Source organism: Lagopus leucura, unplaced genomic scaffold, assembly GCF_019238085.1.
Source record: "Lagopus leucura isolate 7727_CA_CO unplaced genomic scaffold, USGS_WTPT01 261-3_obj-0_obj, whole genome shotgun sequence".
Lineage (NCBI taxonomy): Eukaryota > Metazoa > Chordata > Aves > Galliformes > Phasianidae > Lagopus > Lagopus leucura.
Window position 1 is genome coordinate 24,077 of NW_024964863.1, and position 13,800 is coordinate 37,876.

The window sequence follows — 13,800 nt, forward strand, 5'->3', positions numbered from 1 at the left end:
TGCCCCCGGCCTTCCCCAGACACGGCCCCCCTCGACGGGTTGCGTCCTCGCAGCGTACCGACCCAGGGGCTGAGCGGCTGCCTGACCCTCGGTCCCACCGGGACCCCCACAGGGGGCGCCGCGTCGTGAGCTCCGGTTCGGGGATGGGGTCTGTGACCCCGCTCTCCACCGCCCTCCGGTTCCCCACTGCTGAGCTCCACGGGAGCGTCCCCGTCCCCGCGAGGCTCCGGGGGGCGAGGAAAGCGCTGCGGCACCGCTGAGCGTGAGGAGGGCGCCGCGGTCACGGACCGGGGATACCGGGAGAGGACAGTGTTGGACACGGCGAGACAGTGTGTCAACGGGGGACACTGCAGGGGCCGTCGGGGGGCCGTGGCACATGCAACATTCGGGGCTCCATGGGGGGTCCCGGTGCCCCCGGCCTGGCCGCGGTGCCGGGTGGGAACACAGCGCTGCCCGGACCACCACTCCCACACCGCGAAACGCCATCCGCAGCTTTCTGACCCCTCCGTCGCACCGTCCGGCACGAACGCTTTGTCTCGCCTCTCTCAGGCGTTGATTGGCCAGCGCACGAGACTCCGCGCTGCCATTGGCTCGCCGGCCCCGAGATCGGGCCGACTTCCGGTCCGGACGGCGGGGGGGTGCGGTTGCCATAGCGACGTGAGGAGGGGCGCGGCGGGACGGGCCGGGTCGCTCCCGGCGGGCTCCGCCCGGGGCCGTTCGGTAACGGCAGCGTTCGGCGCTCCACGTGACGGCCGCCGCCGCCGCTCCCGCCGTGCGCGGCGGCGTGGGATCTTTGGCCGGAGCGCGGGGGGTTGTGGGTAACGCTCCCGGTTGGGAGCTCCGCGGAAAGCGCTGGGCCCGCCGTGCTGGGCCGGGCCTAACCGGGCGCGCCTCGCAGCCAACGGCCGCGGGTCTGCGGGAGCCGATACCGCCCGCTCGCCCCGCGCCGGCCGCAGAGATAAGGGGCAGGTGCGGGGTTGGCGCGGGGCCCTCCCGCCCGGGGCGGCCCTGGGGGTGGAGGTGCAGGGAGGCCGCGCCCGCGGCTGTGGGGCCCCGGGAGAGGGGCGGGGGTCCGCCTTCCTACGGGCGCGGGGCAGCGGGCTCCGTCCTCGCGGCCGTGGCGCGGCGCTGAGCGCGTCCCTGGGAGGGACTTCACGGTGCTGCCGCGGCGCCGCCCGTGAGCGCGGCCCTGAGAGGCGCGCCTTCTGCTCGGCGGAGATTCCAGCGCCTTTCCGTCGGCCCTACAGTCAGCGGCACCGCGCGGTGTTTCTAAGAATCGCGGCCCTTGGTGTTTCTGACTGACCAACTTAGTTCCTTTTCTGTTCCAAAGGGAGACGTTGGTTTTCACCATGAATTTTGAAGGTCTCGACCCCTCCCTTGCTGAGTATGCTCCCACGCTGCATCCGGCGCTGGATCCCGTCCTGGACCCCCACCTCAACCCCAGCCTGCTGCAGAACGTGGAGCTGGACCCCGAGGGGGTGCCCTTAGAGGGCATTGCTGTGCCTGAGTCTGTGCACATCGTGGAGGGCATGTATAGCGAGCTGCACACCGCCGTCTCCGAAGTGGGCGTGCCCGTCTCCGTCTCCCATTTCGACCTCCATGAAGAAATGCTGTGGGTTGGGAATCATGGGGTAGGTGGCCCGAGGCGGCTGCAGCCCCAGACGTGTGTGCTCCAACCTGCTGGAGGCAGACTGGTGGTGAATGGAGCGCTGGCGTGGAGAGGGGCCTGAGCTGGAAATTCCGGCTTGTAACTGGGAATTGAGCCACGTAGATGCAGAGAGCTGGAAGTGGGTGACGTGTCCCGGAGCATGGGAAATGCTCGGCCTTGTTGGTCTGCCAAAGAGCCGCCAGGTGCTGCAGCCCTGACCTCTTGGGCTGGGGGAGCTTTTGGTTCTTTACTCACATCTGCCAAAAAAAGGAAAGTCTGAACAACCTCTTGTGGTTCTGTTGAGACAGAGGGGCAGGAATCCCTTCTCTAAGCGGCAGCAGGGCAGCCTGCCTCAACCCGACTGGTACGGAGTAGAGCAGTGCTTGCCTGTGTTGTCTCCAGGGTCTTGATGATCCTGTCCTGCTGCTTTTAGGGCCACGCCACCTCTTTCTTTGGCCCAACGCTGGAGCGTTACTCCTCCTTCCAAGTGAACAGCAGCGACGACATCCGGCAGATCCAGAGCCTGGAGAGCGGGGTCCTTTTCCTGACCAAAACCAACCTGAAGTGCATGTCACGAGGAGGCCTCATCATATTTGACTACCTGTGAGTGCTTTGCCCTGGCAGCTGAGAACGAGGGAACGGCCACAGTGCGTTTGTGGAGAAGTTCTCCGCTCCCTTCCTGCAGTGTAAAAGCTCAGCCTGGGAGGAGAACGAGGGCAGGATGGCAGATGCCTTCCCTGCTGTGTCCCAGAGCTCAGTGGGAGTGCAGAGGCTGTGCTTTCTCCTCCGCAGCATGGATGAGGCCGAGGACATGCACAGCCTCCTGCTGACGGACAGCAGCACTCTGCTGGTCGGCGGGCTGCAGAACCACGTGATCGAGATCGACCTCAACACCGTGCAGGAGACGCAGAAGGTACCGCCGGTGCCCGGCCCCGCGCCGCCTCCCGCGCTTTGCCTGCTGCTCACCTGCTGCTCTGTGCTTCCCAGTACACCGTGGAGGTGCCTGGCATCACCATTATGAGGCAGTCCAACCGCTTCTTCTTCTGTGGACACACCTCGGGCAAGGTGCCGCCGCCGCGCCATCGGCCTCCTGGCGCCCGGCTTCCCCAGGGTGCCCTGGGATCGGTTTCCCAGAGCTCACAGGGCTCCCCTTCGTACCCCCGCTTTACCTCCCAGGTCTCCTTGAGGGATCTGCGCACATTTGTGGTGGAACACGAGTTTGATGCCTACTCGGGCAGCTTATCTGACTTCGACGTCCACGGGAACCTGCTGGTGACCTGCGGCTTCTCCAGCCGGATGAACGGCCTGGCCTGCGACCGCTTCCTGAAGGTGTACGACCTGCGCATGATGAGAGCCACCACCCCTCTGCAGGTCCACATCGACCCCTTCTTCCTGCGCTTCATCCCCACCTACACCTCCCGCCTGGCCATCATCTCCCAGACAGGTGGGGAAGCCGCTTTGCCCTGGGTGGGCCTTGAGTCGCGGTGGGACGGGGCTGTGGGGCGCTCGCTCTGCGCCCAGCTGGTGAGGGCCGTGCTGGGGGGGCGGCGTGCTGCTCTGCTCTCCTGATCCCCGACGCCGCCTCGCCCCGCGCTTCCCTCCTGCAGGTCAGTGCCAGTTCTGCGAGCCCACCGGCCTGGCCAACCCGGCCGACATCTTCCACGTGAACACCGTGGGGCCTCTCATCATGACCTTCGACGTCTCGGCCAGCAAGCAGGCCCTGGCGTTTGGTGACTCTGAGGGCTGCGTGCACCTCTGGGCCGATTCCCCGGAGGTCACCTTCAACACCTACTCCCGGGAGACTGACTTTGCTCTGCCCTGCATCGTCGACACGCTGCCGCACCTGGACTGGAACCAGGACCTCGTGCCGCTCTCGCTCATCCCCGTGCCGCTGACCAGCGAGAGCCTGCTGTCAGACTGGCCTGCTGCCAACTCTGCCCCGGCGCCCCGGTAATCGGCAAGGCTGCCCCAGTGTGGACGAAATCCCCCCCTGCTCAGGGCTGGGGGCGGCCGGCGTTGTGCTGGGCCGGCATTTTATCGTGGCTGAAAAGGAATGCTGAGCTTCTGGGGGGAATGGTTGAATGAGAGGAGCCCCTGTGGCCCACTGGTGGTGTTTGGGCACATCCAGCACTGCGTTAAGCAGCGCCGCCAGGCAGGACGGCCTCTGAGTCACGGTGTGTTTTGTAGGCGAGCTCCTCCAGTAGATCCCGAGATTCTGCGCACCATGAAGAAAGTGGGGTTCATCGGCTACGCCCCAAACCCCAGGACCAAACTCCGCAACCAGGTACGAGCTCTCAGCAGGGCGCTGCGCCCGGGGCTGCTGGCACCTCGCTGTGTGGCAGGGGAGCTCTGAGCTGTTTGCTCTGCAGGTTTGTGGACGTGGCGTGTCCCTGCCCTCGGGAAAGCACTGCTGCGTTTCGCCCCTGCCCGCAGCACCGCTGTAGTTTCCCCACAGTGATAAGTCCCTCGTAAGAAGGAAGGTGTGGAGGACTCGTGCAGGTTAAGGGAGGGCCCCGCTCCTTTCTGGTTTATTCATTTGCTCATTTGGGGAGGCAGGAAAGCCCGGGAGCTGCTTGTTTCGGTTCGCGGTGCTTCACCTCAGGATTCAGCTGCTCTTCCCTTCTCCTCTCCCTCCCAGATCCCCTATCGGTTAAAAGAGGCAGACAATGAGTTTGACAGCTTCAGCCAAGTTCCCGAGTCCCCGATTGGACGGGAGGAGGAGCCTCACCTCTACATGGTGGCCAAGAAGTACAGGAAGGTAACCTTTGAAGGACCCTCGTGGGCTCAAGCACCAGCTTACATCTCCGTGGGGAGACCTGGACGTTTTGTGGATGCCCTGTGGTGCAGGAGAGCGTCTGTTTGACATGCTGCGTCTCTCCCCAGGTCACAATCAAATACTCCAAACTGGGGCTGGAAGATTTTGATTTCAAGCATTATAACAAGACTCTGTTTGCAGGCCTGGAGCCCCACATCCCCAACGCCTACTGCAACTGCATGATCCAGGTGGGAGGTGCCCAGCCCCGCCGGGGCCGTCACAGCCACAGGGCCGCTCCTGATGCCTCTGTCTCTGCTAGGTGCTGTATTTCTTGGAGCCCGTCCGCTGCCTGGTCCAGAACCACCTGTGCCAGAAGGAGTTCTGCCTGGGCTGTGAGCTGGGTCTGCTCTTCCACATGCTGGATCTGTCCCGAGGAGACCCCTGCCAGGTCAGTGGCAAGCCCAGACGATGTGAGGCAAGAGTAATGTGGGCAAGAGATCACGGAGGAGCAGGGTGGTGGTGCGTCCTGAGGAGGTGGCATCAGACAGATGGAAACTCCTGTCATTTGATGGCTGACTTACCACTCTTGCTCCATCCCCAGGGAAGCAACTTCTTGCGGGCTTTCCGTACCATCCCGGAGGCTTCAGCTCTGGGGCTGATCCTGGCTGACTCAGACGAAGCCACAGGGAAAGTGAACCTGGGGCGGCTGATTCAGAGCTGGAACCGTTTCATCCTTACCCAGCTGCACCAGGAGACCCAGGAGCAGGAGGGACCACAGGCGTATCGGGGGGCGGGCAGCAGGTAACTCCCCGACCTGAGGGAAGGGCGCAGAGAAGTGGGTCAGGAGAGGGTCTGGCTCCCAGAGGCCCCATCTGTCCTGCAGGAAGGAGGTCTGCATGGGAACGTGCGTGTCTGCAGCCGTCCCTGCAGTGGGATTTGAACCTCTGTCGACTCTGGGCCCATTCCTGCGTGCAGAGATACGTGGGTCCCCAGAACGTGGGCTGCTGTACCACCCATCCCTGCTCAGCAGGCGTTTTTGGGGTCCCGCTAACCCAGGTGCTCCTTTTTCTCCCCTTTCCAGCACCTTTGGGTCCTCGGGGGACTCGGTTATCGGGCAGCTGTTCAGCTGTGAGGTGGAGAACTGCAGCATGTGCCGCTGTGGGAAGGAAACCGTCCGCGTGTCCTCCACGCTGCTCTTCACCCTCTCCTACCCCGAGAGCGCTGGTAACAGGCGGGGCGGCAGGGCTTGCAGGTTTCACCCCGCTGCCTTTCCCTTGGGCAGGGCAGCTGAGCGGGAGGGTTTGTGATCTGTGCGGATGAGCCGTGGGTTCTCTGGTTGGTTTTTTTGTGAGGTAACAGACACCTGAGGAACTCCTGCAGCCGTCTGTCCTGGGCTGCAGGCCCAGCAGTCGAGCTCTGGGATGCGGGAAGGCAGATCTGGGGGTTGACCTTCTCCCTGGTGGTTATGAGGGAAACCCCAGAGGTCTGGCTGAGCTCAGTCAGTAAAGATGTGTGTGTTGGAAGGTGACGTTGTCCTTTCTCCCTTCAGAAAAACCAGTCAAAGACTACGAGTTTGCCCAGATTCTAAAGAGAAGCATCTGCTTGGAGCAGAACACGCAGGCTTGGTGTGAGAACTGTGAGAAGTACCAGCCCACGGTGAGCCAGAGGGGGAGCTGCAGGCTGGGGGTGGGAGCGAGGCGTGAGTGCTTCAGGCTGAGCAGGGGCAGCTTCTCCATGGGTCGGCAGGGAACCTGAGTGGATGCAGCGGGTTTGGTTCCTCACCTGGTCTGTGAGCCGGTGTGGGGCAGGGTATCCATGGCCTGGTGGGGCTGCGTAGTGCTGGAATGCGAGTCATGCAGGTCCATCTGAAGCCCCTGGGGCGGGGGAAACCCCCAGGAGCCAAGCACACCCATTCTGATGCAGGCTCTGGGGCTGTGGGAGTCTGCTTCCTGCCCCAGTTTTCCTTACACTACGCCCCATGCCCATCAGGCAGCGTGGGGGCAAAGACTGGAAGAGGGGAAAGGATGGTGCGTGCTGTATCCGGCTGCCAGCCTTTCCTGCGGCTCTTGGTGTCGCCCTCCTCCCATCTCCTGCTCTTTCCACAGGTCCAGACTAGGAATATCCGCTGCCTGCCAGATGTCCTGGTCATTAACTGTGAGGTGAACAGCTCCAAGGAAGCAGATTTCTGGAAGACGCAGGCTGAGGTGGGGGAGACACTTTGGGGCAGAAGCAGGCTTGTCCTCCCTGGCACACGGGGTTTCCATTCTTCGGAAGCATTTTCGCTGTGATCTTGCTGTTCCTAACAGTCTCTTGCTCTCCACCCAAGCATCACCATACTTTGTCTGCAGAGGACTTGGTGTTTGGTCATGCACGCAGCATGAGCTGTGCATTTGGAGTTGGAAAAGACGAGATCTGCTGCCGTGACAAAGCTGACAGGACTTCAGTAGAGTCACGCTTTCATTCCCCCAACCCCTAGGACCTAGGAGCAACGAGGCAGTGCCTGCTTCCCCAAGTACACGCGCAGCAGACGGCTGGGTTTCCCTTGCTGTCTTTTTCCTTGTCACTGACTTTACAGTCTCTGTCTTTTCCTTGCTGCTGGCCTGGTTGTCACCCACGTGTTCCCGAGCCCTGCCTGTCGCTCCGTGCTGACGCTTCCCTGTGTTTCGTTGTCAGTATGCCTTTCAGAGAGCCCTGATGAAGAGAGGAGGCTTTGAGATCACCAAAGGCAAAGAGATCTCTCTTGGGGATTGGTAGGTGACTGTTCCTGGGGTGGCAGCGATGCCTTCTGGATTGCTCCAGAATTCAGGGCCATTTCTCATTCAGTAATCATTCCACAACCTACCTGCCTTGCTTCTTGTGGACCCTAAACTGGAGCAGTCTCTCTGCTGCTGAGACTGACCCCGTGCAGGCGCTCAGACACCCTCGTAATCCACAAGGGTTGTTCGTGTCCCCTTGTGACCCTCTTTTGAGCCCTCACTCTCCATTGTCCATCCCTTTTGAGGCTGACAAAAGGCTCAGGGCCACGTATCAGCCCTTCTTGGTCGACCTCGGCCTCCCCGGGGCTCTGATCTAGGCAGATGCACAGGAAGGTTTATAAAGGAATGGGTGGGTTGGTGGCCCGGGTCCTGCTGCAGGGAATCTGACCAGGGCTGCATCTCATGAGTGCCTCCAGCTCTGCCTTCTGCGATTCTCCTTGCAGGAAGGAACTGGGAAACCCCGAGGTGGGGCACTCGTATCCCTCAGTGGAGGAACTGAAGAACATTTGGATCCCGCACGCCATCAAGATGAGGCTGACCAAGAATAAGGAGCTGGATGTGTGCAACTGGAGCGAAAGCGATGAGGTAAAGGCTGACGACAGCCCTGTGGGACGGCGGGAACAGAGCGGCTGTAGGGCCACTTCCTGTTGAGGGATGGGGCGAGAGAGAAAGGGGCCGTCTGGGAGGTGGACGTGGCCAGCCTGGACAACCCTGCGTGTCTGAGCTCTGGGGTTTGGGATGGAGACACTCAGACGTTTTCCTCTGCTGTTCCTCCCCCAGCTGAATCCGTCCGATGACCCCGAGTCGGTTTACGTCTACGATCTCATGGCCACAGTTGTCCACATCCTGGATTCCCGCACGGGGGGCAGCCTGGTGGGTCACATCAAAGTGGGAGAGACCTACCACCAAAGGAAGGAGGTGAGGTGCCCTCGGGCCTGGGGCGCTCCTGCCTCCCCAGGAGTCGGTGCTCAGAGGTTCAGGAGCTGGGCTGTCTAACGGAACCGTTCCCAGTGCTCTTGCTCTCTTACTGAAGTCTGAGTGGGACTTAGTGGATGTGCCAGGCAGCCTTCAGCAGGTGGGTGCTGCTCAGGCACCCTATGGGGAGGAAAGGGCTGAAGAGGCACTCTTCCCGTTCTTTTGGGGCTGGTTCCTCCTGGGTCGCGGGCGCATTGCCAGCTCGTGCTTGTGGTTCCAGGTAGGGGCTGTGACTTCATCTCCCTTCCAGAGGAAGCGGGGCTGGTCTGGGCAGCGCTCTTGTTTGGTGGAGATGCTCAAACCAGGAGTTCCCAGAGTGTGTCAAGACCACATCCCTGCCTGTTTTTGTTGCATCTCGGTGGAGTGCCCGTCCAGCCCCAGAGCTTCTGTGCACTTGTCACCACCCAGGCCAGCAGGGATTTCCCCACAGTGTCCCAGGAAGGAAGGGAGTTCCCACTTGGTCACACCCCTCTCCAGTAGCTGGTAGAGGAGTCACTGCGTTTGCCTGGGGGGCTCTAATGCAGCGCCTGTGCCTCTCTCCACAGGGAGTCACACACCAGCAGTGGTATCTCTTCAACGACTTCCTCATTGAGCCTGTGGATAAGGCAAGTGAGAGAGCCCAGCCGCTCCTCCCCTGGTGCTGAGCCGCGGGGTTTGGGGATTGCTGCTGCAGGCGGGGGCTCTCTGCCACGTCCCTGTCCCTCCTCCCTGCAGTGCGAGGCGGTGCAGTTTGACATGAGCTGGAAGGTGCCAGCTATCCTGTACTACGCCCGGAGGAACCTCAACTCCAAGTACAACCTCGTCAGTGAGTGTCTGAGCGGAGCTGGCTGCGTGGGGGCAAGCTGTGTGCTCCCAGCTGATCCCCCTTCCCTTCTCCTGCAGTCAAGAACCCAATTGAAGCCAGCGTGCTACTGGCAGAGGCCTCTCTGGCTCGCAAGCAGCGCAAGTGCCATGCCACCTTCATCCCCCTCATGCTGAGTGAGATGCCACAGGCGGGCGACCTGGTGGGGCTGGATGCCGAGTTTGTCACGCTGAATGAGGTCGGGCAGCGGGGGACAGGGCTGTGACTGGGCCAGGTGACACGGGGCTGCAGGAGCTCTCTGTCCCTGAGCTCCCCTCTGGTCTGTTGCAGGAGGAGGCTGAGCTGCGCAGTGATGGGACCAAATCTACCATCAAGCCCAGCCAGATGTCGGTGGCCAGGATCACGTGCGTGCGGGGTCAGGGTCCTAACGAGGGCGTCCCCTTCATTGATGACTACATCTCCACCCAAGAGCAGGTACGGTGCCCCTGGTGGCTTTGTGCAGGGGCGGCATTGCCTCTCCTGCTGCTCCCTGGAGGCATTACCTGGGACAATGGCAGCGCCCGCCCTGGGACACCGGGAGGAGCAGAGGGGGTACAGATCCTGTGGGTGCCCCTGCCTGCCCCAGCCCGGCACCCTGTGCTCTGTCAGCGCAGGTGGTGGATTACCTGACGCAGTACTCGGGGATCAAACCCGGAGACTTGGATGCCAAGATCTCCTCGAAGCACCTCACCACTCTCAAATCCACCTACCTGAAGCTGCGCTTCCTCATCGACGTGGGTGTCAAGTTTGTGGGCCATGGGCTGCAGAAGGATTTCCGTGTCATCAACCTCATGGTGAGAGCACTGAGCCCCATCCCTGGAGCCCCGCGATGTCCTGGGGGACAGGGGGGGGCCCATAGCAACCCCTGCACGTGGAACTGTGCGCCGCCAGCAGCAGCAGCCTCTGCCTTCCAGGTGCCCAAGGACCAGGTGATCGACACCGTGTACCTGTTCCACATCCCAAGGAAGAGAATGATTTCCCTGCGCTTCCTCGCCTGGTACTTCCTGGGTCAGTGGCTGCGTCCTGTGCTCCAGGGGGCTGCTGAGCACGGCTCCCCCGGGCTTCTCTCCCCCTGGGACCACGCAGGGAGCCCTGCACTGAGCCGGGCTTCCCCTGCAGACCTGAAGATCCAAGGTGAGACCCACGACAGCATCGAGGACGCGCGCACGGCTCTGCAGCTGTACCGCAAATACCTGGAGCTGAGCCAGGGGGGCAGCGAGCCGGACGACTTCCGCAAGGTGCTGAAGGCCCTCTATGAGAAGGGCCGCAAGCTGGACTGGAAGGTGCCCGAGCCCGACAGCCAGAGCAGCCCCAAGCGTAAGCGCCGGGACCCCGACCCCCTGCCCCCCACCCTGCCCCCCCTGACTCCACTTCATCTCCGCAGATGGGGCCGTGTTTCCGCCCGTGCTGGCGCTGTGATGGGGACGAAGAGCGTTGGCACTGGAACCAGCAGTGGGGCCGGGGCTGCCCAGGGCTCAGCGCTGCCTCCGAGCACGCGGCCCCGCACTCCCCGCCGGTACCGGGAGGGGCCGCTCGTGCCGGCAGTACGGCGGCACGGCCCGTGTTCTCCGCCCGCCGGTTCGGGCGCAGCCATAAAGCCGCCTCGGAGCTCGCCTCGCGCCGCCCTTCTTTTGCCGCGGGACCGGGATGGGACCGGAGCGCGAGGGGGCGGGGCTACACCGAGGGGGGCGGGAACATGTAAACGAGGCGGGCGTGGCTACGCGCAGAAAAGGGGCGGAGTTGTCACAGGCCCCGCCCCCTGGGGCCGACCGCCACGCGGGCCGGGTCCTGCCGGCTCGGGGCCTTTCTCCGCCGGGGGGTGGCCGAGGCGCTGCCTGCGCGCGGGGCGGCCCGTCCGAGCTCCGAGGAACGGCCTCGACCCCACGGCAACCGCCGCCGCCCCGGCAGCCTCCATCGCCGCCCTCCCGGAGGGGCCGTTCTCCGCCGTAGAGCGGCCGGGAGGAGAGCGGCGGGACAGGCACAGCGGCGGGCGGCCCCGGGGGACGGCGGGACCGGGGGGCGGCGGTGGCGGCCGGGGGCTCGACCGGGGCCCGGCGGGTGAGGGGCGGGCGGGGAGCGGGCCGCGCGCGGCCGGGGCGGAGGATGAGGACGATGAGGAGGGGCCGATTCTCCATCCCGGCCGCGCTTTGTGTGGCCGCGGCTGTGGCCGCGCTTCTGCCCGCGGTGAGCGGCCGGCGGAGTCAGGACCTGCACTGCGGAGGTGGGACGGGACGGGACGGGTTGGGTGCGGGCGGGGAGCCGCCACGAGCGCGGCGCGGCGGCTGGGATGTCGGGCTCCGAGGCCGCTGACGCTCCCGTCCCGCAGCGTGCCGGGCGCTGGTGGACGAGCTGGAGTGGGAGATCGCCCAGGTCGATCCCCGGAAAACCATCCAGATGGGTTCGTTCCGCATCAACCCCGACGGCAGCCAGTCGGTGGTGGAGGTGAGCCCCGAGCCGGGGTGCCGTGGCGTCGGGGTTACGAGCGGGGCCGTATCCCGGCCCCCCCAGCGCTGCTCCCCCGGCCCTGACCGCCCCGGCCCCGCAGGTGCCGTACGCCCGCTCCGAGGCTCACCTGACGGAGCTGCTGGAGCGGATCTGTGAGAAGATGAAGGAGTACGGCGAGAAGGTGGATCCGTCCACGCACCGCAAGAGCTACGTGCGCGTCATCTCCCACGACGGGACCAAGCTGGACCTCTCCGGGGTCAAAATCGACGGCGACGTGGCCTCCAGCCTCAAGTTTGCGGTGCGCGCAGGGGCGGCTGCGGGACTGGGGGCTCCCTGGGTTCTGTTGCTGACCCACACGTGGTTCTGTTGCAGTGTGAGAGCATCGCTGAGGAGTACGAGGATGAACTCATTGAGTTCCTGTCCCACGAGGCTGACAACGTCAAGGACCGGCTCTGCAGCAAGCGGACGGGTGAGCGGGGAGGGGGACGGGGGGGGCCGTCTGCCATCAGCCGCAAGGACGGGGGGCACTTCAAGGGGCGCAGAGCCCCCCCTGTGAGCTCTCCCTGGGGGTGGCTCGGGACTGCCCCCTCCAGGTGTGTCCCCGCGGCTGCCTGCTCTCCTCCTGTTGTTTTTGGCTCTCTGGGAGGCGTTTCTTAAAGATGTTGCTCCTGGAGGTGAGGAGCAGCCCCAGCAGGGGGCCGGGAGCCGCAGGATGGGAGCGCAGCCGTAGCCGTGCTGCCCTGCACTGTCCCAGCCCACGCTGTGCTCCCGCTCTCTGTGCTCCCAGTCTTGCAGGTTTTTTTGGGTGCTGTGCTTGGGGCGACCCAGGGCAGCCGTCCTGCTGTCCCCATTGGCCGCCCCGGCCCCGTGCTCCCCCCGCAGCCAATGGCCTCATGCCCACTCCTGGCCTCGCGGTGCTATTTCTGGTTCACAAACACCAGGGTCAGGGCACACCACGACCTTTGTGCTTCCTTTATTAATGAGCGTGCTCCAGGCTCATTATCTGCACCCTGACACCAGGGCAGATCTGCTGCTGCTCCCCTATGCCTGGGGGATCGGCTGTGGGGCGGATGGGGGTCCTGGGGGGGCTGCGTGTGGCTCTGAGCAATGCTTTGTCCCCACAGATCTGTGCGACCACGCGCTGCACCTCCCACATGATGAGCTGTGACGCCGACGGCCCCGGGCTGCGCCGACCCCACGACAGCACCATGCTGCCCCACAGCCTCGGCCCCCTCCCCGCTGTGGGGGGGGATTCTCCCGTCCTATTTATTCGCCGTCCATCCCCTGCCTTGTGGGCAGGGACGCGTCCTTTGGTTGGGGGCGTTCTGGTGGCTGATGTGTGGCTCCAGGTTCTCTCTGCTGCTGCCTGGGGCTGCTGTAGGGACAGCGGTGCTGCTGTGGGTCTGTTGGGCACCCGGGGCCCAAATGCAGGAGGCAATAAATGGGGCCCGATGTGGGCTGGTGTCGCTGCTGTGCACCTCACTGGGGGTGGATGGGGGGCCGGGGCAGGGAGGGCACACACGCACAGGAGCGACGATGGCACTGTGCCCTTTGACCGCAGGCTGCTCTTCCTTACGTAGCTCCATGCTGTCACTGCCCCAGTGCCCCCGTGACGCCTGCTCCTTCAGGCAGCCCCTGTCCCCTTGGTGCTGCAGGTGTGCCACCCACTTGTCGTGTGGTGCCACCGTGGGGTCACCAGGTCAATGGCCCGGGGTTATTGGGCACCGTGACCCCCCCCCACCCCCCTGCCGAGTCCTCCGAAGTCACCGCAGTGCAGTGCGGTGTTGTGGGGTGAGCGCCGTGAGCTGAGGTCACAGAGCAGCACTGAGCCACAGCCGAGCAATAAGGAGGGCACGCGTCGGGAGAGAGAGAGGGGGCGATGTGGAGGGATGACGTCACGCAGCAATCCGTGATGTAACGATGCTTCGGTGACGTCACGGGGCGGGGCTCGCATCACCGCACCCCACGCCCAGATCAGGCGAACGCGGAGGCCACCTATAGCCCGGCCCCCCGACGCCTCATTTGCATAATCCCGCCCCATCAGGGGAGAGCACGGCCAATAGCGAGCGGCTCAGCCCCGAAGGGGGGGGGCAGGGGCGGGGCTATGCTAATAACGTACGCGGCGCCGCGCCTCGCCCCGCCCGCCGCGCCGAGGACCCCCGGGCGCCGCCGCCGCCGCCGCCGTTTACTTCGGTCCCGGTCCCGGCCCCGCGCCCGCTCCGTCCGCTCCGCCCCGCGCCGCCATGACGCTCCTCGCTGCCGGCACCCGCGCGGCCGCGCGCCTCCGCGGGCCCAAGGTGAGCGCGCCCGGCCCCGCCGTGCCTTAAAGGGGCGACGCCGTGGTTGGGGGGGGAGGGGGGGCTGCGTTCTTAAAGAGGCG

The 13,800-nt window shown here is 64.4% G+C and overlaps 2 protein-coding genes across 3 annotated transcripts; both read left to right on the forward strand.

Moving 5' to 3' along the window:
- Window positions 1-664: 664 nt before the first annotated feature.
- Window positions 665-10,589, forward strand: PAN2 (poly(A) specific ribonuclease subunit PAN2). 2 transcript variants are annotated; one of them, XM_042892285.1, is made up of 26 exons: window positions 665-720; window positions 1,331-1,631; window positions 2,082-2,251; window positions 2,441-2,561; window positions 2,636-2,713; window positions 2,825-3,092; window positions 3,256-3,598; window positions 3,836-3,932; window positions 4,287-4,406; window positions 4,532-4,651; window positions 4,723-4,851; window positions 5,005-5,204; window positions 5,485-5,627; window positions 5,953-6,059; window positions 6,509-6,607; window positions 7,077-7,153; window positions 7,603-7,744; window positions 7,940-8,077; window positions 8,680-8,739; window positions 8,849-8,939; window positions 9,017-9,174; window positions 9,267-9,410; window positions 9,590-9,769; window positions 9,890-9,983; window positions 10,095-10,292; window positions 10,360-10,589. In XM_042892285.1, the coding sequence occupies exons 2-26, from the start codon at window positions 1,350-1,352 to the stop codon at window positions 10,392-10,394; spliced, it is 3,594 nt and encodes a 1,197-aa protein (XP_042748219.1). In that variant the 5' UTR covers window positions 665-720; window positions 1,331-1,349; the 3' UTR covers window positions 10,395-10,589. The 2 variants fall into 2 exon arrangements, with proteins under 2 accessions (XP_042748219.1, XP_042748220.1); XM_042892286.1 differs by lacking the exon at window positions 665-720 and adding an exon at window positions 900-969.
- Window positions 10,590-11,059: 470 nt separating this feature from the next.
- CNPY2 (canopy FGF signaling regulator 2) lies at window positions 11,060-12,877 on the forward strand. The gene is made up of 5 exons (XM_042892294.1): window positions 11,060-11,196; window positions 11,302-11,417; window positions 11,521-11,718; window positions 11,793-11,889; window positions 12,545-12,877. The coding sequence occupies exons 1-5, from the start codon at window positions 11,079-11,081 to the stop codon at window positions 12,586-12,588; spliced, it is 573 nt and encodes a 190-aa protein (XP_042748228.1). The 5' UTR covers window positions 11,060-11,078; the 3' UTR covers window positions 12,589-12,877.
- The last annotated feature ends 923 nt before the right edge of the window (window positions 12,878-13,800 follow it).